The sequence below is a fragment of the Carlito syrichta genome, unplaced genomic scaffold, assembly GCF_000164805.1.
Source record: "Carlito syrichta isolate Samal-C Ts95f unplaced genomic scaffold, Tarsius_syrichta-2.0.1 Scaffold303211, whole genome shotgun sequence".
NCBI classification, from domain to species: Eukaryota; Metazoa; Chordata; class Mammalia; order Primates; family Tarsiidae; genus Carlito; species Carlito syrichta.
This window is the reverse complement of record NW_007247307.1, coordinates 307,021-331,209: the sequence shown is the minus strand read 5'-3', so window position 1 is coordinate 331,209 and position 24,189 is coordinate 307,021. Positions and strand designations below refer to the sequence as shown.

At 40.4% G+C, this 24,189-nt stretch overlaps 1 protein-coding gene across 4 annotated transcripts in view; it reads left to right on the top strand.

Moving 5' to 3' along the window:
- DOPEY1 (dopey family member 1) overlaps positions 1–24,189 on the top strand; it is an 81,565-nt gene that overhangs the window by 47,240 nt on the left and 10,136 nt on the right. For all 4 annotated transcript variants that reach the window (XM_021712367.1, XM_021712368.1, XM_008058102.2 and 1 more), the window contains 14 exons: positions 642–753; positions 1,159–1,341; positions 3,955–4,080; positions 10,401–10,535; positions 12,193–12,248; positions 13,423–13,527; positions 18,576–18,642; positions 18,868–19,012; positions 19,177–19,256; positions 20,425–20,534; positions 20,813–20,962; positions 21,106–21,167; positions 22,479–22,631; positions 23,755–23,891. In XM_021712367.1, the coding sequence (XP_021568042.1) occupies positions 642–753; positions 1,159–1,341; positions 3,955–4,080; positions 10,401–10,535; positions 12,193–12,248; positions 13,423–13,527; positions 18,576–18,642; positions 18,868–19,012; positions 19,177–19,256; positions 20,425–20,534; positions 20,813–20,962; positions 21,106–21,167; positions 22,479–22,631; positions 23,755–23,891 (1,621 nt within the window). The remainder of the gene's footprint in view (positions 1–641; positions 754–1,158; positions 1,342–3,954; positions 4,081–10,400; positions 10,536–12,192; positions 12,249–13,422; positions 13,528–18,575; positions 18,643–18,867; positions 19,013–19,176; positions 19,257–20,424; positions 20,535–20,812; positions 20,963–21,105; positions 21,168–22,478; positions 22,632–23,754; positions 23,892–24,189) is intronic.

The window sequence follows — 24,189 nt, the reverse complement described above, 5'->3', positions numbered from 1 at the left end:
AGGAATATATATTTAAACAAACCTGTTCTTCCAAGGGATGAAATTAATTTTGAGGCTCTTCTTGACTGAGATGGCAAAACTAATAAACTTAGTTAAGGCTTTCCCTAGTTTTATCTGTTATGTTCTCTAAATACAAATTAATTTCAGGATGGAATTAATTTAAATTTACAAATTATTTTTTCATCTAATTTTATTTCTTGTTTTGGATCTTCATAGTCTAGTGGCAAATTCCATCTACGTCCCCATGTTCAAAATTAATCTGTGAAAAATTAGTCAAATGTTCGGTAGACTGATGTCTGCTCTTTCTCTAGTATAACCTTAATTACTGCTTGTTAAAATAATAAGAAAACTGCCTGTATTGTTCAATATTGATATACTTGCCATTTCCCAGTAGCTAGAGATTCACTGGTTATATTTGTTTATTGTGTATCTAATTTTTTAGCCTGAAAGAATTCTAGAATATTTGGTGCAACTCAGTTTATAGATTAGGAAATAAAGGCCTCTGGTTTACTTAAGCAGTAATCTATTCAACTGATATTGATTGAGCTTGTGTTCCTGAAACATGCTGGGTGCTCACTAGTGATAAAATATGTACTGTGCTTTCATAAAACTTGTGTTTAAATGAATGCTTTTTATTTCAGGCCTCTGTGGATGGCATCAATTATTCCACCAGATATGATCCTCACTCTTTTGGAAGGGATTACGACTATTATCCATTACTGTTTATTGGATCCAACTACACAATATCACCAAGTAAGACTGCACAAATATTTGATGCTTTTTTGCTTTTGACTTTGCTTTTATTTTTGTTTTGATTTGGAGTCTCATTCTGTCACCCAGGCTGGAGTGCAGTGCAGGGGTGGCACACTCAAGGCTACCGCAGCCCTGACCTGCTAGGCTCAGCTGATCCTTCCACCTCAGCCTTCCAAGTAGCTGGAACTACAGGCACATGCCATCATGCCCAGCTAATTTTTTGCTTATTGTGGAGACATGGTCTTGCCAAGTTGCCCAGGCTGGTCTTGAACCCCTGAGCTCTGGCAGTCCTCTTGCCTCTGACTCCCAAAATGCTTGACTTTTTTAAAGACTATGAGGTCTAATAAGTTTCCATTTGTAAACCTCAGTAAGTAATATTATGGTTTCTTCCCCCAACGGTAATAGCTTTTAGTCAACGTAGACCAAAAACACTTGTTTGAAGCGCGCGGTGGAATCCTCTCAATCCTTCACATGATCATGTCCTCTGTGACATTGCTTTGGAGCATACTGCATCAAGCTGATTCGTCAGAAAAGATGACTGTTGCTGCATCTGCATCTGTAACCACCATTAACCTTGGAGCCACAAAGGTTAGACAATCTATAATTACTCTGTAGAGCTCGAGAGTCTATTTGAGGATCGTCCCAAAGATCATATTCAGAATGTGTGAATAGTTCATGTAGTATTGATGGCACCCTGTGTAGATCAATGAATTATTAAGTCATTTTTAAGTTTTATTGAGTTACAGTTGACATATCACAGAATTCACCCATTTTAAGTATACAGTTGAATGATTTTTTTCCCAGTAAATTTACAGAGTTGTGAACTATCACCCAAGTCCAATTTTTGAACATGTCCTTCACTGCAGAAAGATTCCTCATGGCTTTGTACTCACTCCCTGTTTGTACTCACTCCCTGTTCCCATCTCCAGTCCCAACCAACCACTAATATATTTCTCTATATATAGATTTGCTTTTTCTTGTTCTTTTTTTTTAATTTCTTTTTATTTTTTTCTTTAATCAGTATTTTTTATTATGGTTTTGTGGGGTACAGTTAAGGGTTCAGTGTACAATTACGTTTCATTCACGCACCCTGTTGATAAGAGGTGTTTTCCCATCCCCCGACAGATATTTGCTACTGTTAATTCCATCCCCTCCCCCCCATAGTTTCCCAGTACCGTCAGTCATTTTCTTATAGTATTGCATTGGATGTTCAAGGTCCATTATATGAGTGAGAAGATGTGATATTCGGATCTTTGTTTCTGTGAGAGGTCACTCAGTATTATAGACTCTAGTTCCATCCAGGTTGCAGCGAAATTCATGATTTTGTTCTTTTTTATGGCTGCGTAGTATTCCATCGTGTATATGTACCACATTTTTTTAATCCAGTCCTCTTTTGATGGGCAGCATGAAAATTCTTATAAAAGAATAATACAATATTTGGTCATTTGTATCTAGCTTTTTTTATGTGACATGTTTTTGAGGTTCATATATGTTATGAATTTGTTCCTTTTTAAAAACATTTTGGGTTGACATTTTAATATGCAAATCCCTTCTAGAAAACAGTTTAGTAATATTTACAGAGGGCTTTAAAAGTTTGAGTCTGCCAGGTGCGGTGGCTCACACCTGTAATCCCAGCACTTTGGAAAGCGGAGGCGAGAGGATTACCTGAGCTCAGGGGTTTGAGACCAGCCTGAGCAATATGACAAGATCTGGTCTCGTCAATAAATCAGAAAATTCAGCCGGGCATGGTGGCACATGCCTGTGCTTCCAGCTACTTGGAAGGTTGAGGTGGAAGGATCACCGAAGCCCAGCAGGTCGAGGCTGCAGTGGCCAAGAGCATGCCACTACACTATAGCCTGGGCGACAGAGTGAGACTCCAACTCAAAAAAAGGTCATCTTTAAGTAAGAAAGGAGAAACTTAAGACATTCTCTGATGAAGAAAAACTAAAAGAACTTGTCGTTAGTCAAAAGTTTCAGTCTTTGACCTGGTATCTCTCAGGGATTCGAAATTATGCAAAGATGTATATACCAAGTGTTCATTATACCATTATTTAATGACAAAAAAGAGATATCCTAAATGATAAACTAAGAAATGGCTAAGTAAATTATCCTTTCATTGTTACATACAGCCACTAATAATCATGGTTTTGAAGAATTATTACTGGATGGAGAATTGCTCAAAAGTTTAGTAAAACAGAGAGGCTACATAATTGAACAAATAATGTATTTTCAAGTATGTAAAAAAAATTTACAGAAAAAAGAATAAAGAAAGTTAATGTGTTAATAGTGATTATCTCAGGATGGTGAGATTAATAATTGACTTATTTTTTTCTTCCTTTGTACTCTTTGGTATTTTTCAAATGATATGCTATGTCGCATTGTCAAATTGACATCCCTCAATAACCTAATTTTACTCCTAGACCTGACCATCTAGATCTGGGATTTAGGGGAACACAACATAGGAACCATTAGAACATTTGATTAAGTATTGATGCTTGGATTAAACTACACTTTTTATGTTGCATTTTACTTAAATATAAAACACAGAGTGTTTTATAATTATAAAATGCCTCGTTTTTTAAAAAAAGATTTTATATCAAACTTAATAAGTCGAGTTTCATATGTTGTTTTTCTTGTTTCTTATCACAGTGGGTAGACTTGAATTGAACTGATTGGTAGCTGTCATTTTATAGGGTTTGTTTTTCTTTTAGAACATAGTCTTAGTTGCAACTCTTAATATTGTTAAAGATTCTTCTAGTGTTATTTAGGTAGTAAAATATATAATTACTATATATTATTTCAAAAAATCTAAAGACGCGGTCTAGTTATTTATCTTTTTATTTTTTTAAAAATATAACTTGTCGCCGGGCTCGATGGCTTAGCCTGTAATGCCGCGCCTTTGGGAGGCTGAGGTGAGTGAATTGCCTGAGCCTGCGGGTTCGAGACCCACCTGGGCAGCGAGACCTCATCTCTACAATAAATAAAAAAATCAGCCGGGTGTGGTAGCACGCGCCTGTAATTCCGGCTACTCAGAAGGCTGAGGCGGAAGCATCACCGGAGCCCAGCAAGTCGAGGCTGTGGTGGCCGGGAGCGGCCACTGCACTCCAGTCTAGGTGACAGAGTGAGACTCCAACTCAAAAAACAAAAAAGAAAAACAAAAACAAAAAAATGTGACTTGTCATTTGCTTCAAATTGTTTCAGAACTTGAGACAACAGATCCTTGAATTACTGGGCCCCATTTCAATGAATCATGGTGTTCACTTCATGGCTGCCATTGCATTTGTGTGGAATGAAAGAAAGCAGAATAAAACCAGCACCCGGATCAAGGTGTGTATTTAACCATTTGGTACTTTTTGTTTCTTTATTTGGTGAACACATGCTAATTGTCACCTCTCCATAGGTCATCGTAGAGTGGGGTTGATGTGAAGTAGTAAAGCAGAAGTTTGTCTACGGGTTTAGATTGAGACTTGTTTCCTACATTTCTTTTCAAGTATTTATTAAAATTTTAGGTCAAGTGTAAAAGTTATTATTTTATGTGAAAATAAATTAGTATGATAGTAAAACTAGCCGTATTTTTAATAGAAATGGTAATATGATACAGTATATTTTTTAATGCTGGTAATTTAGAGTATAAAGCAACAATATGGAGAAGTTTTCCTCTAGACTTCAGTTTTTCATTACAACATGATAGCTTAAATAGTTCATATTTCTAAATGTAATTGATGTATTGGTTTTAACTTAATTATATATGTGAATCTTGCTGCTTTGTGAGTTTTGAAGCTCAAAAAAAGTGTTTTTATTGGAAATAAATTGTTATGCATTAGAATAGTAAGACTATTAAGTTACATTCATATAAAAGAGACGATTTTTCTTCCTAGAGATTCCTGATATATTGGTTTTGTGCTTATTTCTCATTACATTTCTAAAGTAATAAAAATAATCACAGCCGGGCTCGGTGGCTCAGCCTGTAATCCCGTGCCTTTGGGAGGCTGAGGTGAGTGGATTGCCTGAGCCCGCGGGTTCGAGACCCGCCTGGGCAGCGACACCTCATCTCTACCAAAAATCAAAAAATCAGCCGGGTGTGGTAGCGCGTGCCTGTAATTCCGGCTACTTGGAAGGCTGAGGCGGAAGGATCGCCAGAGCCCAGCAGGTTGAGGCTGCAGTGGCCGGGAGCAGCCACTGCACTCCAGTCTGGGCGACAGAGTGAGACTCCAACTCAAAAAAAATAGTAATAATAATCACACCATATTACAGTATTTTGCATATTCGGCTTTAGTAGTGGATATCACATTGGATCAGAATTGAAATCCTGGACTATTTGAAAGCACTGAAGGACATGTGATTTAGCATGTTGCACACGTTTTTCTCTGCTGTCTTCTAAAGAATGAGAGTAAAATAATTTTCAAAGGCACTGGGTGGTGTATGCCTATAGTGGCATACACCTATAGTCCCAGCAATTCCAGAGACCCAAGCAGGAGGATTGCTTGACCCCAGGAGTTCAAGGCCGTAGTTTGCCATGATTTGTGCCTGTGACTAGTCATAGCCCTCCAGCCTGAGCAAAATAGTGAGACATCATCTCTTAAAAAAAAAAACAAAGCAAAACTTAAAAGGCATAAACTCACAGTGACAAAAAGGTTGGAAGAGGTGACCTACAGAGAAATAGGAAATATGTGAAAAGTTTTGCAAGATGAAAGACACATGTCTGAGTTGTAACTTAGAGTAGAAAAAGCTGATACCTAAATGCCTGCATGCAAGAGAGGAACCAGTTCCTACAGTCTCTGAAAGTATAAGTGTTAGGTACTTTTAAAGACAAAGGGTCTGGATGGGGCTGAAAGTTTATACAAGGATATGTTAGATGCCCTCTAAATTCTTTTTCCCCAATACAAGTAGCCACTCCCTTTCTCCTCCCCTTCTCCAGCAGGAGAGTGGAGTCATGTTTACTCTGTAAAGAGTTTGTCAGTAGAGTCTTTGGACTCAAGGGCCAAAGGGTCACACAAGTAGAAGTTAGACTTCATGCTAAAGCAGGAGCATTAAGGAAAAGTCTACGTACTGAAAAACAGGATTCAGCCTCTGTCCAATGAGCTGGCAAGCAGCTTTATGTCTTCTAGGTGGGAGTTTTGAGGATTCCGCCCGGGGAAAATTACTTGACCATGAAAAACGATCTATAGCTACTCACTGTAAAAATATATATATATAGGGCATGAGTGCCATTTTGTTAACATATACAGATTACAAAGTGGTAAAGTCAGAGGTTTTTGGGGCCCTCGTCACCCGAATGATGTACACTGCGCCTGTTAAGTAAGTTCTGAGCAGCCACCCCTGCTTGGCCCCCGTCCCTTCCAAGTCTCCGTGGTTTGACGTCCCACATTCCACGTCCATGCACGTCATTTCGCCGTCACTTAGGAGTGAAAACGTGGCGTTTGTCTTTCTATGTGTGGCTTGTTTCGCTTAAAATAATGGCCTCGAGTTTCATCAGCTGCAGAAGACAAGATTTCATTCTTTTTTGTGACCGAATAGTATTTTATTATGTATGTATACTAAATTTTCCTTATCTGATCATTTGTTGATGGACACTTAGTTTGCTTCCTGTTAGCTATTGTGAATAGTGCTATAATAAACATACGAGTGCAGGTATATTTTTGATATAATGATTTATTTTCCGGCAGTGGGATTGCTGGATCAAATAGTAGTTTTATGTATATAGATATATAGCTATAGATTTATCTGTTTAGTTTGAGTTGGAGTCTCACTCTGTCTAGGCTGGAATGCAGGGGCACAATCACAGCTCACCACCACCTCAACATCCTGGTCTCAGGCATTTCTTCTGCCTCAGCCTCCTGAATAACTGGCACTACAAGCGTGCACCACCATGCCTGGCTACTTTTTTTATTTTTTATATTTTGTAGAGACAAGGTCTCACTACGTTGCCTAGTCTGGTCTCGAACTCCTGGGCTCAAACTGTCCTCTTGTCTTAGCCTCCCAAAATTTGGAATTATGGGCATGAGCCACCACATGTGGCTGGTAGTTCTATTTTTTCCTTTGAGAATTTTCATACTTGGTTCTGTAAAGTTGTGCTAATTTACATTCCCAACAACAGTAGAAATGTTCCCTTGCCTCTGCATCTTCGCCAACATCTGCTATTTTTTGACACTTTAATACTGTCCATTCTTACTTGAATAAAATACCTCATTGTGGTTTTAATTGTTTCTCTAATAATTGATCATTTTTAGAATACCTGTTGTCCATTTGCATGTTTTCCTTTGAAAAATGTCTATTCATATCTTTTGCCCACTTAAAAATAATGGGATTTTTGTTGGGTTGTTTGAGTTCCTTATATATTCTGGGTATGAGACCCTTGTGGAATGCATACTTTGTAGATTTTTTTTTCCCACTCTGCAGGTTATCTGTTCACTCTGTTATTTCTTTTGCTGTGCAGAAGCTTTTTAATTAAGTCTCATTTGTCTCTTTGTTTTTGTTTCCTGTGCTTTTGAGATCTCAGTCATGAATTCTTTGCTTAGACCAATGTCCAAAAGAGTCTTTCCTAGGTTTTCTTCTAGTATTTTCATAGTTTCAGGTCTTACATTGAAGTCTTTAATCCATCTTAGGTTGATTTTTGTATGTGGTGAGAGATAGAAATCCAGTTTCATTCTTCTGCATATGGCAATTCAGTTTTCCCAGTACTATTTATTGAAAGGATGTCCTAGCCAGGCTCGGTGGCTCAGCCTGTAATCCCGTGCCTTTGGGAGGCTGAGATGAGTGAATTGTCTGAGCCCATGGGTTCGACACCTGCCCGGGCAACTTGGTGAGACCTCACCTCTACAATAAATCAAAAAATCAGCCGGGTGTGGTAACGCATGCCTGTAATTCTGGCTACTTGGAAGGCTGAGGCGGAAGGATCGCCGGAGCCCAGCAGGTCGAGGCTGCGGTGGCCGGGAGCGGCCACTGCACTCCAGTCTGGGCGACCAAGTGAGACTCTAACTCAAAAAAAAGAAAGGATGTCCTTTGTCAACATTGTCAAAGATCAGCTGGCTGAAACCTAACATTTTTGAGTCCCCTAACAAAAGAACTAGGTTTTTGTCACCACACAAGGAGGCCCTCCTGTCCATTAGTCTTGACACAAATGCATGACTTCCATTCACTTTTTTAATTTCTTTTTTAAAGGTGATATAGTGGTTAAGAGCACAGACTTTAAAACTGCATCCCTGGGGTTCAAATCCTGACTTCTCTGCTTACTAGCTTTGCAGCCTCAGAATAGAAATACTACTTTATGGAGTGAGAATTAAGAGTCAAAAATAAAAAGAAAGAATGAGCAAAAGAAATGAAAAAAATACTTATGTGTGTATATAAACTTAGATTACTTAGAGCATGCTTAGCACTTAATGAGCACGCTATAATGTTAGCTGTATTATTACTCCTCACATTTATATATGAATAGAGAGCCAAGGATTACCAGTCACATGAAGAAAGTCTCTAATGTGTTAGACAAAGATCAAAACAACTAGATTTTTAAAAGTCAAACAATACAGGTAACCGAAGAAAATGTAAATAATAATAGTACTGTCTGTCCTTCAAGTGGCAAAACCATATTGTATTCATAAAATAGGAAGAGATTGTAAGAAAGAACATTTCAGAAGTTAAAATTTTTCTTTGATATTAAGAATTCTATAGTAGAAATAAAGCAATATCAATAGGAGGGTTGGAATAGAAAATGGATAAATACCAAAATAGAATATAAATTTAAAGACATGTAAAATAGGAGAAAAGAGATCAGAATATTAGGGATCGATACTGGAGACCACATCTTTCTGCAGAAAGAAAAAAGTTTTTAAGTGAGAAGAGAAAAACGACAAAGAAATAGGACAGCAGAATTCCCCATAAATGAAGGAAATAAGTTTCCATATTGTGCCAACAATGTGAAAAGAGTGCAACACAAAGATCAGTATGTAATTTCAGAACACTGGGGATAAAGAAGAGATTCTAAAATCTTCCAAAGAAACAATACTGATCACATTAAAAGTAATAGCAGCTGGGCTTGGTGGCTCAGCCTGTAATCCCACGCTTTGGGAGGCTGAGGTGAGTGGATTGCCTGAGCCTGTGGGTTCGAGACCCACCCAGGCAACTTGGCAAGACCTCATCTCTGCAATAAATCAAAAAATTAGCCGGGCATGGTAGCGTGCCCCTGTAGTTCCGACTACTTGGAAAGCTGAGGCGGAAGGACCACCGGAGCCCAGCAGGTCCAGGCTGCGGTGGCCGGGAGTGGCCACTGTACTTCAGTCTGGGCGACGGAGTGAGACGCCAACTCAAAAAAAAAAAAGGAATAACAATAAGTTGTGTCAACAGCAGTGCTGGAAATTTGGATGGGAAAGTAGGCTCAAACTATCATTCAAATCATTTTGAGCTGTGCAAGCCTCAAAAGGAAAATTGCCGTCAATTCACTTTTTCTCAGCTACTGGAATATGCAGCTCCACCAGAGGAGGAAGAAGCCAAGAATGAAGAAGACAGAGGATCCAAGAAATAGGGGTTCCAACAGAGAAGAGCCAGGGGGACTCTCTGGGATGATGGTGACACGAGAGAGAACAAAGTGACACTGAGAGTCTGGAGAGTGCCAATCCAGGATAGAACAAAAAGGCGTTTAACAGCAATGTTTCAAGGAGAAAAAGAAGAGGAGGAGGAAAATGTGCAAGATTAATTTCCTGCAACATTCGAATGTATAATTGGAGATTGACAGTTGGAGCATTTAGGAATGAATCTGTGTTAGATATACAGAAAACGAAACAAACCAAAAAAGCCGTTTATTAACTCTAGGAGAAACAAAAAGATTTATAAGAAAAGAAGTGCGGCTGGGTTCGGTGGCTCAGCCTGTAATCCCGCGCCCTGGGAGGCCGAGGTGAGCGAATTGCCTGAGCCCGCGGGTTCGAGATCCGCCTGGGCAACTTGGCGAAACCTCATCTGTACAATAAAAATCAAAAAAATCAGCCAGGTGTGGTAGTGCGCGTCTGTAGTTCCAGCTACTTGGAAGGCTGAGGGGGAAGGATCGCCAGAGCCCAGCAGGTCGAGGCTGCGGTGGCTGGGAGCGGCCACTGCACTCCGGTCTGGGCGACTGAGTGAGACTCCAACTCAAAAAAGAAAAAAGAAAAGAAGTGCAATGGTAGTACAGTACACAGAGCAACTGTGGTCATGTGAACATTGGATATAACTTTAAACAAAATTACGATAAATATTATGTTGGGGGGATGGGGGAAATGTGTAAGAGAGCTAAATCTTTGTCTTCTAAAGTAGGAAATGAATAGATAATGTCTGAAACTGAAAACAAAATCATGAAATGGGAAAATAGCATGTTATTCTAAATGTTATTTAGAAATAATAGAAATGAACTAAATGAGTTGAGAATGGTTTCTTTGGAGTTTGGCAAGGGATATAGGGCAAGGTGCTATCTTTTCTTACAAAGCTATTGGACGATTTGATTTTTTGAGATGACATACATGTATTATGTTGATGAAAAAATAAATTTTACCTCAAGTAGTCAACAGTCTCAAAAAGGTCTTTATATTAAGAACAGGACATAATATATTTGCTTAATTCTGTGACTTCTCCTAAAAGACTTATATATACACACACATATGTACATATGATAATGTATTATTCAGGTCATTCCTACAGCCGGTGAAGAACAGCTTTTGCTAGTGGAACTGGTCCGTTCAATCAGTGTCATGAGAGCAGAAACTGTTATCCAGACTGTGAAAGAAGTTTTAAAGCAGCCCCCAGCTATAGCCAAGGACAAGGTACAAAAATACTTTGCTTTTGTTTACAGTTCTGGTTCAGAAATGATGCTGGTGGGTAAGATACTTTTTGTACAGTAACCCTTTTAGCTCTAGTGCAGATTGCAGATGACAGCGTGTGGCCTCACGCTGCTTCAGTCAGAACAGTTATCTGTATCTGCAGCCTGCAGTGACTTGCTGTGCGAGTGTTCCTGTGGCCAGGGAAAAGACACGGACTGCTCATGCCTCCGTACGTCAAAGGCAGTCAGGAAGCCGTGACGGGACTTTTAGCGGGGAGACCTTCTGGTCATGTGAAGGGAGAGCTCAAGGTCTGTTTGCTGAAGGTGTTGGCATTCTTCCAGCTTCCTTGTTGCTTTCCTCTCGGAATAGATCTCGCGGTTCTGCAGACTCCCCAGGTTTTGCCGTAGCCTCAGTTCCAGTCAGTGTCATCTCTCACCACGTACAATATCGGGCTGTGCAAGAGCCACAAAATGAATGACCGTCTCTGCACACACGCCGCCGGCCTCTTAGCAGACATCCAAGTCTACAAATTAGGAACATTATGAACTCTTCTACTTTTCCTGCTTGTCATTCAAGCAATTCAACATTTTCAAATATATATACTAGTTCTTCTAAGGATGTGATTAGTACTGTTTTGACTTGGCTCAAAGTCTAATGACCTCAAACAAACATTAGACTTTGATCCAAGCCAAAATAAAAGAATTATTATTCATATCTGAAAATGTTGAACTATGTTTTTCTTTTATCTTTTTCTTGAATAGCCAAAGGGAAAGGGGTATTTGTTTGTAAGTAGTGAGTGCCCTCATTAACTTTTTAATCATTTCCTCTCTGTTCTGAAAGCACCCCTGGAGCATTTGTTATGTGATTTTTAGTTTCCCTGTGAAAGCTCAGTTTAACATAATTGTTTGAATACCTATTTGACCAGACATTTGGCTACAAATGAGGAATCATGAAAACAAATTTAAGCCAATCCCACCTCCTCACCAACTGCTGCCCCCTTATTAAGTTCTGACTCTGTCAGACATCTGATTCTTATTTGTATGGTAAAAGGAGAAACCTTCAAGGGAATAGTTGGGATGAAAAAGAACACATTGGTAAATGCTGATGTATATCAATATAATGTTCTTGCCCCTTATTAATTTTCAAGGGCAGGTGTTTTCTTTTCATTGTATGTACACTCAGAACTATCTTTAATTTAACGGCTACATTTTAAGTTATTAGGAATTGACCCCAATTTTAACTAAGTACACTAATTTAACAGATAAGTGAAATAAATAGACTTAAATGCATATTTAATAAATCTCAACCGAATTCTGATAGCACCAAGCTTATGCATAAGCTACTTAAAATGAAAATAGTGTTCTAAAGTACAGGAATCATTTTAAAGTACTGATAGAATACTAACTTTTGATATGTGGGAGGAAAAACTTAGACTCTTGCATTCCTTCCATCTATTTTCAACTTTTTCAATAGCTCTTGTTATGAGTTTTTCCTGCTAAACAGAAGAGAACTGCATGATTTTTTAATGAAAATTTTATGATTTTGTTTTCATTTAATTTTTTCTTTTAAAAATTGGCAGTAAGATACAGAGTAGTTGCAACAATGAAAAAGCAGAGACAGCATTTTTCTTCACTATAAAATTGATTTCTTTTGTTTATAGAAACATCTTTCTTTGGAGGTCTGCATGCTTCAGTTTTTCTATGCTTATATCCAAAGGTAAGATTACTGATGTGGATCTCTCCTTACTACATTAACAATGTATGAAATACAGGATGAAAAGCACCTGAATGCGTTCAAGAAGTTGCTAGATTTTTTTTCTCCTAAACTAAAAACAAGTGCTAGAAACACTGTTTATGAATTTATTAACACAAATCATGGGTATCTTAATGATCCAGCCATATAAATCCCACAAACCTAAAGACCTAACAGTATTGAAGATACCTGGACATTAAAAACCAAATTGCAAGAACATCATTCAAATATTAATGAAAAGCCGAACCTATTCCTGAAACCATGTTTATTGCCACTGAATCTGTTATTTTGATAGAAGTGAATATGTAATCCATTCTGGGTTGGTTTTTTTCTTTAATGCTAGGAATGAAGATGTGAAAATATCTTCTTGCTATGATAGTTCCATTCTGCATTTAGCTGACCCTGAACAGAAGTTAGTTAGTTTTGATAAGCCTCTTATTTGAGAGCCTGAATCTTAATCCTCCCTCATAGGATAATTCCATTTTAATCATCAAACTTGGCATCTATTTGTGATCTATGAATAACATTTATAAAGTTAAGCTAGTTAGTATATTTAAACTGGTTGTGACCTAGAACATGGGTTCAAGACCCGCCTGGGCAACTTGGCGAGACCTCATCTCTACAAGGTTGTGCCTAAAATCGGAACTTAGAGAAGCATTAGAGTTAAAATCAGACTGAAACAAAGATCATTTTTTTAAACAGGTGAAAGACTTGGTGGTCATTTGACAGTCCTCTCTTACATAAAGTGGATACTTATAGGTGAAGGAAAAAGAAGGTTATAAGAGGAAAATGGAGAGACGAGGATAGGGAATAGGTGACTGTGATATTAAGGATAAGCCTGAGAATGATTGCAGTTGTATTTTATTTTGACAGCTCATATGATCAGTGGGATTTCTATAGCAAAATTCCTAGATTAAAAAAATCACAGTGGGTATTTTTAACATGTTAGTTTTCTTCTCACATGATATTAGTAGAATGCAAAACTTTTAGAAATTTTCTATCATAATCTTCAAAAATTTAGGAAATACTTCGGAAACTGGTAGAATAATGTGTTAAACACTGTGAGAAACTACAAAGAAAATTTAAATGGCGTAATTACTGTGGCTTTCTATATATACAAACTGTATTTATCTTGCAGAATTCCAGTGCCCAATTTAGTGGATAGCTGGGCATCACTGTTGATACTTCTGAAAGACTCTATACAACTGAGTCTTCCAGCCCCAGGGCAGTTTCTTATACTTGGGTAAGCAATTTCACTAAAAATATTATTTCAAATAAGAAGGTAATGCTCATTGTCCTAATTGCCCAGTAGCAGATGTTTTGGGTGACAGTGTGATCTCTCGACTTTCTTTCTCTCTCAGGTGCAGAACTAGATGTGTAAGACCTATTAAAAAAAAGCAGCTCGAGGAGCAAACACTGTTTATATGTATGCACTAGCATAACACTGTTACAATAGTAGTTATTTTGCAGGGAGGGGCTGAGCCCATGGGTTCGAGACCCGCCTGGGCAACTTGGCGAGACCTCATCTCTACAATAAATCAAAAGTTAGCTGGGTGTGGCAGCGCACACCTATAGTTCCAGCTCCTTGGAAGGCTGACGCAGAAGGATCGCTGGAGCCCAGCAGGTCGAGGCTGCGGTGGCCGGGAGCGGCCATTGCACTCCAGTCTGGGCGACCGAGTGAGACTTCAACTCAAAAAAAAGTGGCGGGGATGAGTAGCGTGGCTGAAGAGGAACTTTATAGAAGAGGAACATTTGAGCTGGGCCCTGAACCCTAATAGGCTTAGAAGAGCCATTTTCTCTTTGTGTCTTGGAGTTTCCTGATCTATGGTGATAAGCTGTGTGATTATTTGATAAGTGCTAGTCACCCATAACTGCAAGTGCTATAATGTCAGAGACAGAGTCTGTTTTTTCTCACCATTATTATTGCTTCATAGCAAGTTCCCAGTTATATACTTGCCAGTGAATAGAAGGCACAGAGGCAGAAAGCCTGTGTGGAGACAGGGAGGGTGTGCTGGGGCTTGTGATAGAGAAGGGCACAGACTGTGGAAAAGTGGGAAATGCGGAGGGATGGAAAGGGAGGTGTAAAAAGACCTTGAATTTTATGTCTAGGAGTTGGGTCTTGGGTGGGGCAGAAGGAGCAGTTACAGAGTTCAAGGAGGGACGTGCCTGGCAAGTTGGAAGTAGGATAGATCAGAGGGCAAGAGGCTGGACTGGGAGTTCTGTTTCAAGTGGGAGGAAGCGGGGGTATGAGCTGTTAAGGATAGGACTGAAAGAAGAGCAAGAAGGGCAAAAGGGGGCTGGAAAGGGAGATGCCAGAGCATTAGAAGAAAACGGGGTATAGTCATTATTCTGGAAGCAAAGGGAGGTTGAGAGGACACGGTTAACCTTGAGAAAGGGTAAGGAAGATGAGAAATAATAGGAGACTGCGATTTTAACAGGCGGTGGTAACGGAGGAGAGAGGAATTGGAGATGTGGTAAGCAACAGCCAGCTGTTAGGGTAAGCACCAAATCTTCTTTGAGGACATTTGACCATGAGAAGAAAAAAATGGTAAGGTAGCAGGAGGAAATTTGGCTGGAAGTTGTCATTTTAATGACAAGAAAGGCCCAAAGATGTTAAGTGGTTAATAGCAAAGATACTTAAGTTATACTCTGCCTAGACTCAAATCTCAGCTCCTTCACTTACTAGCTGTGTGGCTTGAGCAGGTTACTTAACCTCTGCATCTATAAAATGAGGGTGATAATAGTACCTATCTTATAATGCTGTTATAAGGATTGAATGAGTTCATGCTTATTAAATTCTTAGAACAGTGCCTGCCATTAATAAATGTTCTCTAAATGGAGAGTGATGTAAGATTCTAGAGAGAAGGAGACTTCTTGATAGCACCAGATCCCAGAGACAGTTGGGAGAGGGTAGAGAAATGACGGGTATAAGAGTGAGAAAGAAGGATGCATTTTCTCTCAGACTTTGCTGCTCAAAGTTTGATCCTCCAACCAGCAGCATTAGAACCACCTGGGCACTTGTTAGAAATGAAGACTCAGACTCCACCCTGGACCAAATCACAATCTACATCTTAACAAGATCCCCAAGTGACTTGACTTGTGTATACACTAGAGTTTGAAAAGGACTGTTTATCGCTGGGCACAGTGGCTCATGCCTGTAATCCCAGCACTTTGCAAGGAGGAGGCAAGAGGATTGCCCGAGCCTAGGGGTTCGAGACTAGCCTGGACAACTTGAGGAGACCTCATCCCAACAATAAATCAAAAAATTAGCCGGATGTGGCAGCACATGCCTGTAGTCCCAGCTACTTGGAAGGCTGAGGCAGAAGGATCACCTGAGTCCAGCAGGTCGAGGCTGGTGGCCATGAGCGTGCCACTGCACTCCAGCCTGGGCAGCAGAGTGAGACTCTGATTCAAAGAAAAGGACCATTTAAAACATATGGAGGAGAGGGTGTAGAGTAGACCCTCCCCCAGCCCTTTTAGATGACCCCAGATGGTCCAGTGATGTCATCAATAGCCAGCGACAGTCAGCTTGAGAACTTTGACAACTTAGTCAACTCCTGTAGCTCTGATGATTTTGTACATGGAGACGTGTGGTTCTATTTTCATAGACTTCGTTTCTACCCTTATTGTCCTTAAGGAGCTACCAGTTCGAGTTTGGCAGCCAGCAGTCTCGCAGTGTTGGCGTGAAGAGGAGGGAAGGCGAGGGCAATTTAACGAGACAGCCTGAAGTTTTCTCATAAATGTGGAAATGTCGTCTTCGCCCAGGAGAAGAGAGGAAGTGGTAGAACAGTGGCAAGAGCGTGAGGAAGCAGACAGCAGCCAAGTGGCGCTGAGGGCCTAGGCCAGGCATGGCGTGCAGCGGCCCTGCTCGGGAATTGCCAGCGGGCTGCAGTGGCCACGCCAGCACTTTGGAAGGCCAGGAGTTCACGGCCAGGCTGGGTCACCTAGTGAGACCTTGTTTCCACTCAAACATATCCCAAAAAATTGGCCAGGATGGTGGAGTGTGCTTGTGGTTCCAGCTGCCTGGAAGGCTGAGGCAGAAGGGTCACCTGTGCTTAGGAGTTCGAAACTGCAGTGAGCTGTGATTGTGCCACTGCACTCCAGCCTGGGCGACAGAGTGAGACTCCAACCCTGCTTCTGAAAACAATAAAAAGAATTGCAAAGACTCGCGCCTATAGTCCCAGATACTCAGAAGGCTGAGGCAGAAGGATCCCTTGAGGCCAGGAGCTTGAGATCAGTCTGGGCAACATAGCAGGACTCTATCTCTGAAAACTTAGCTGGGCATGGTGGTGCACTCCTGCAGTCCCAGCTACTTGGGAGGATCCCTTGAGCCTAAGAATTCAGGACCAACCTGGGTGATAAAGCATAACCCCAACACTTTAAAAAAAAGAACAGTAGAAAAAAGAAGAATTTCAGGGATTGGTGATCCCTGGACCCTCGTGCGGTTTTGAAAATTAACTAAATCTGAAAGCTAAAAGGACAGTGTACTGAAAAGAGCAGTAGACTTGGGGTTGCAATTCCTGGATCAAAGATTGCAAAGATAACTAATGTGCGTGATTTTTAGTGATGAGAAGTAAATGTAGACACTAGAAACCAAACAACATTCTCACAAAGATTTCTGATTCTTCCGGTCTCGAGTTCCAGTCCTCTTCTCTGTGGCCTTGGGCACATCCGTAAACCCATTCAAGGCTAGTCTCCCTTCTACTTATCTGCTCTGTCCAACTCCAAGTTGTTACAAGGCTCATAGAGGGAATGTATGTACAGTTCAGTGAATCATCACCAAATAGCCCTGCTGATTAATTTCATTTAAAAATTAGCTTCATCTGTTGTAATCTGTAGCTTCTCCCTACAAGATGTTAGTTTCCTCACCTATTTTTCTTCCTTTCTCAGATAGTGAAGGATCTTATCTCCTTATCAACATGTACATACTCTGAGTGTCAAAAAGTTGCCCTGGGCAACATAGCAAAACCCCATCTCTACAAAAAAAGTTTTTTAATTAGCCAGGAGTGGTGGCACACACCTGTAGTCCCAGCTACTTGGGAGGCTGAGGCAAGAAGATTGCTTAAGTCCAGGAGTTCAGGTTTACAGTGAGCTATGATCACACCTCTGTACTCCAGCCTGGGTACCAGAGCAAGACCCTGTCTCTAAAAAAAAAAAAAAAAAGAAAGAAAATGACCATTTTCAGTTATACTGGAAACCTAATTTCCTTTTAAAATTTCTTTTGGTTTACTTTTTTTTACTAACCATTCTACTGATCCTCTCAAAATGACCTAATTAAAAAACAGAAATCAATGTGAAGGTTGCTCTTCAGTATCACTTTACATATTATTTGGAAGTAAACATGTATATAATTTTAAAAAATCAAGTGAAAGTAAATAATTGAACAGAATCTTAGCAAACAGTGGAAATGGAATTCTTCATGAATTATTTTAATCTATTATATAATATAAATATTTTCTATGTTACAATGTAAGGGGTTTTTTTACTTTCTCGTTGCTATATGGAAAAACATACACACATAGAAAAACATGCAAATAATTAGTACACGACTCTGCAAGTACAAAGTTTATAAAAAGGGAATATACCACCTATATCATCACAAACCCAAATTAAGAAATAACAACACCATGTGTCCCCTCTAGACCCCTCCCAATTAATAGTCTTTCGTTTCCTCAAACGTAACCACTATTCTAACACCACAGATGGAGCTTGCCTTGTTATGAACTATAAGTATATATAAATATTTATTTTTTTATCTGGCTTCTTTTGCTCAACATATGTTTATGAGATTCATCCATGTAATTCACATAGTTACAATGTATTCATTTTTGCTGCTGTTTAGTATTTCATTATATGAACATTCTGCAATTTTTCTTAGATGGGATCTTGTGTTGCCGAGGCTGGAGTACAGTGGCTATTGACAGCGTAATCATAGTACGCTGCAGCCTTGGCCTCAGGCAGTCCTCCTGCCTTAGCCTACTCACTGTCTGGGACTACAGGTGTGCACTACCACATGCAGCAACGTTCCACAATTTACTTCTTCTGTTATTGCTGGCCATTTAAGTGCCTTCCAATTTGGGGTTTTTACACACAGTGCTGCTTTGAGCATCCTTGCACATGTCTTTTTTTGCATGCATGTATTTCAGTTGAGTTGCAGGATATGTGTATATATTAAATACTTAAATTATAAATTGAGACTAAAAAACCACTCACACATTGTAAGAAGTCAGATTGCATCATTTTCTTTAGACTAATATTTCTTCTTTCTGTTTTTCTCTTTGGCTCTTTTAGGGTGCTAAATGAGTTTATTATGAAAAACCCTAGTTTGGAAAATAAAAAAGACCAAAGAGACCTTCAGGTAAAACACTCTGAATTAAGAGCTGTTGCAAACACTGTTCCCAGTGCCCTCAGTTCAAAAACGGGAGGGTCAAATAAGATGAACTGTGAAGTTTCTTCCAACTCTGAAGATTCTCTGAGAATCAGCAGTGTCTACTTTAGATATCTGCTGTCAGAAATATGAACTACAAAAGTTTATAACGTGTGTGCGTACATGTACATAAATAGTTCATTCTTACTTCTTTAGGATGTGACTCATAAAATAGTAGATGCAATTGGTGCAATTGCTGGTTCTTCTCTGGAACAAACAACATGGCTGAGACGAAATCTTGAAGTTAAGCCCTCTCCCAAAATAATGGTGGATGGAACCAATTTGGAATCTGATGTTGAAGGTATGGCTCTCAGATATTTAGGGTTAGTGTCCATATGCATGTACTTACTAAGAAATCATCTCAGCTAGCACTGTAAGTACCATAAATTCATCCCTTCTCTCATGTGTAGCAAGTAACTTTTTCAGTGGGAAAGTGCCTAACTGTATCTTTCCCTTTCCCTTTAGATATGTTATCACCTGCAATGGAGACCTCAAACATCACGCCCTCTGTATATAGTGTCCATGCACTGACATTACTTTCCGAGGTAAGTAGTACCAAGTTTTTCACATGAACTTCCAAGTAGACAGTTTCATAATTAAATATTAGCAAGTAGTTTTTAATAGAGGAATTTTTACTTTGAAAAACCATTTGGCACTTCTAGAAATTACTAACAGAATGAACAAACGTGAAGTTTTGGCCTCGTGTGTATTTGGATGGTGTAGTTGGTTAACCCTTAGTGATAATTACTTCAGATATCGCTCCCACTCTCCGTGCACCATTTTCTTCAAGTATACTTCTTAAGAAAAGAAAGTGCTCTTCCAGTATGGTGGGGAGGGTGAGGGTGGCCTGATGATGCCTTGGCATTATGAAGCGTTTCACAGCTTCCCAAAGACCTCTGTGTGCCTTCTCCAGCAGGCTCTTTGTCATGCCTTGCTATGCAGCCTTGCATGCGGCTTGCGCTTCCTCTTGCAGATGCGGATGCTGAGCCTTACAAAGGCTAAAACAGCGGGACTCAGGCCAGGGCGCCACTAACTGGCTGAGCTGGGACTTGAGCGGCCTGTTGATTCGCTTGGTTTTTGTCCACGCCATCTTTTAGCCAAGTCAGGGAAAAGAGAATACTGAGGTTCTCGTCCTAAAGTCACTGTTCACTCACGCCCACCCGTATCAGGAGATTCTTGGACTCTTTTTGATACTTGCCTGTCTCAGTTGAAAATAGCAAAATATGCCCATATTTATATCCTGTAGTTAAAATGGACAAAAAAGCAGATTGTGGCAGAACCCATTAATATAATAAATGATTCAGGAAGATCTCATTTTATATTGTTCAGATTTTAAGATATTCTGTCACAGAAACAACAGAGTACCACACGTTCTCACTCATAAGCAGACCCTGAACATTTGCCATAATACTGTAAGAAAGGGATTGGCAGCAGCCGGATACTGTCGGGGTGGGGGGTGGAGGGGACGCCACAACATCAGTAAGGGCTCCTGATCTCAAACCAGGCCAAGTGGGGACCAAAGGGAGGCCCAGACTTCACCTGTACGATGCCCGCTTGTATGCCTAATCCTGAATTGTGCCCCACATCTTTAAAATAAAATATTTTTTAAAAAAAGATATTCTAGATTTTCTTAAAAACTGAAAATCAGGGCCTTTAGATGATGTGCACTTCAGCTCATAGATTATACTTCATTTCATTTCTTATGTTTTACAGGTTTTGGCTCATCTTTTGGATATGGTTTTCTATAGTGATGAAAAGGAGCGGGTTATTCCTTTACTTGTAAACATCATGCATTATGTTGTGCCCTACCTCCGAAATCACAGGTACTGCTATTATTTGAATAGATTTTAAGTGAATCCATAGCCTGTTAAGAACAGCTTCTGTTCCCTTATTACCATTTCTGGAATTATCACTAAATGACGTTATTTTCACCCTGAATTATAGTAGCTAAAAACACGTATTCCTATATTGTTTCTCTTGCGGTGTGTTCTCTTTCGTGTCTTCGTGTCCTGCCTTGGGGTAAATGTGAACACCTGAGAAGGACTTAATGTGGCGGTTGGGGTTAGAACATGCAGGTTAAGGCGGCTTTTCTTCCTTATAGTGCACACAACGCCCCTAGCTACCGAGCCTGTGTCCAGCTGCTCAGCAGTCTTAGCGGGTATCAGTATACCCGAAGAGCTTGGAAGAAAGAAGCTTTTGACCTCTTTATGGACCCCAGTTTCTTTCAGATGGATGCCTCGTGTGTTAATCAGTAAGTCGTCCTCTTGCTGTAACTCGACTTGCTAATACACTGCACAGTCTGCTGAAATCAACCCTTGCCCTACGCAGGCAGGTGCTGTTCTTTGACAGTCACGGCAGTGCAATCTTATGTGTCTTTATTCTTGCCACTCGCAGTTGGAGAGCGATTATGGACAATCTGATGACACATGATAAGACAACATTCAGAGATCTGATGAGTGAGTACTGTGGGGCAACAGTCGCCTCCCGCAGGGATTTCGTCCGGCTGTTTACTTTGCTCTTTGCTGGAAACAGCTGAATTAGTTCTCTGTCGAGCTGCGTGTAGTACCGGTTGGAATACAAAGCTAAGACACAGGGAAGACAGCTTTGGGATAAGCAGCCAGTTAAGCTGTTTGTCCCTGGGGGCGACTAGTGGAAGGCAGGGGCCAGGTCTCACGTGAGCCTCAGCTGCCTCCCCAGCACACGGCATCGGGCCTGACACACAGGGGCCCTCAGTGGACGGTGGATGACTGGCAGACGCCCGGCGGACGGCGAAGCCAGGCAGCCGCGCAGTCTCCAGAGCTGTGTGGTTTTCCCCCGCAGGAAGGCGGGCGTTGGGGAGGCCGGCAGCGCTTCCGCCCTCCTTTCTGCTGTATTCTGATCGGTTGCGCAGGTTGGGGATCCTTGCAGTGTCTCATCTGGAAAAAAGGTTTTGATTTTTTCTCGTGTTGAGAGTTGCCAGATGGATTTAAATAGCAATTAAATTTTATGATTCTGTAAGATTCTGTGCACATTGTCTAGCCAGAGATGTAGTTTTCTCATTTGGAAAAGGCGCAACATGTATCTTATCTTCATAGAGTTGTTTTAAGGTTCAGATTTATCCACTCAACAAGCATTTATTAAAAGATAGCAAGAGGCCAGATTAAAAAAATCGGATTTTTTAATTGTGCTAACTTTAAGCAAGCTTGAAACATTATTTCAGGGAGTAAGAAGCTTGAAGACTCATGTGGGTAAAACTAACGAAGCCAACCACAGAAAGACCGAGGAACAGGCCACTGCAGGCAGGAGGAACAAAGCTTAGCGAGGTCTTCGGGTGGGGGCACGCTGGCAGAGGTCGAAGAGCGACACGCACGACCGCGCAGCTGCCGCAGCCCCAGTCGAGCGTGGGCGGCCGGGCGCGAGGAGGGGCGGGATGCAGGCTGGACCGCGCCGGAAATGGCTCTCGGAGGAATGAGGCCTCAGCGGACGGCACAAGAGAGTGAAGGGTCTCCCCGGGTTTCATAAACTGGTATTTTTAGTGGTTTTACCTGCTGCGCCCGCAGTCCTCCCTTTCCTGTCTCTCTACACCGCAGTTCCTACCACTTTGTGCACATGCTGGATCTGCTTGCCAGCCTTTCTGCCCCAGAGAGGGGCCTCGGCTTTTGTGCTCCAAGCCCCTCTCGGTTCTGGAGGTGCTAGGACGTCTCTCAGTTTTTAAGAACCAAGGAATAATCTTTTCCAAGGACTAGATGACTGTGTCACAGTGTCTTTCACTTGCTTTCTCGTTTCAGCTCGCGTAGCAGTGGCACAAAGCAGTTCACTTAATCTCTTTGCAAACCGTGATGTGGAGCTAGAACAGAGAGCCATGCTTCTCAAAAGACTAGCATTTGCAATTTTTAGCAGTGAAATTGACCAGTACCAGAAATATCTTCCAGATATACAAGGTAAACAGTAAAAACCCTTTTATCTGTCTTTCAAACTGTAGTTTGGTGTGTTTTTATTCCTTAGAAAATAATTCTCTAAATTGCAAGTTGATATAAAATATACCAAGTGTAGTTAGATGGGAATATTGTAGAAGTAGAAATTTTTCTGCTGAAAACACAAAAATTATCATCACTATTATCGAAAAGAAATCAACACTGAGTTTGTAAGACTTGCCCGAGCATAGTCTCTATTTTGTTGTTTCAAGACAATTTGAACCTGATGATGAGGTATAAGACTATTTTGCTGCAGGCAGGCGTGTTGGCATTTCTTCATCCTGGACGATAGGTCACACATGCTAAGGAGAGGACCAAACATTACAGCCAAAGCCAGGAAGTTGTGGCTCCATGTATCATTTGAGGTCTGTAGCTTCGGGGCTGGGTGGGGGATTAAATGAGGTTTTCAGTCACCCTCAGCAAATGGGTTTGGTGACCCTCCATGTCTAGAAGGATATCAGTGCACGCATCATCTCCCCCTGCCACCACCTGGCTCCACAATGAGAATTTACCCAGAGCAGGATTATGTTCTGCCCACACCAGGGTGCTGTATAGCCTCCAGCCACGGGAACCAGCCTGAGAACATGGTAGCTGCCATCTCTCTAGGGAGAGTTTTCTTTCTCCCAGAAGACAAGTGATTCCCTGTTTCCTAGCCGTCTCTAATTTTACATATACAACATGTACACTGTCCTGGTTTTTTGGTTGTTTTGCTTTTTTAAGTTGACGAGATCAGTACTACTCAAAGTGTGGTCCACCAACCAGAAACCAGTCTGTTATCCCATCCACTATCTATAAGTTAAGTAAAGACACTTAGAGAGTTAAACATTTTAAACTTTTATTTGCTATTTTACAAAATCTGTCGGATCTAGTAAGAAAATGGCATTTGTATTTTGTATATTTTGTTTAATTCGTTTTTTCTTCTAATTCATTTTTATTAAATTTTATGAAAATGTCAATCTACAACAGTTTGGAATTTTTAAAACAGCTGGTCCTTCACCACAGTTTGCAAGTATGAACTAGATTATATAGAAAGTTTTATATGATTAAGATGAATTATTTAGGTATTGAAAATATGCTGTAATTCTTCTAGAGAGATTGGTTGAGAGTCTCCGTTTGCCCCAGGTGCCAACTCTCCACTCTCAAGTGTTCCTGTTCTTCAGAGTGTTACTTTTAAGAATGTCACCACAGCATCTTACCTCGCTATGGCCTACCATGATTACAGAACTTGTGAGTTAATTTTAATTTTTACAAGTCTAAATCATAAAACAATGTGATTAGTTCTCATGTGCTTACTAGATAAAAATTAATCTTGGAAGAGAACTGAACTCCAGTTACCAATTGGTGACAATTTTTACAGTTGAAAATTATTTTTAAAAAGCCAGATTCCATCTCTACACAGCTTAAACTTCCAAATATGCAGCATAAACAGCAGCTCCTGTAATGATTATGTCTTCTGACCTGGTTTAGTAGTTAGCCTCATCTGTACATTTTAAGCTCTACCCAGACTTACAGGCCTGGTTCCCAC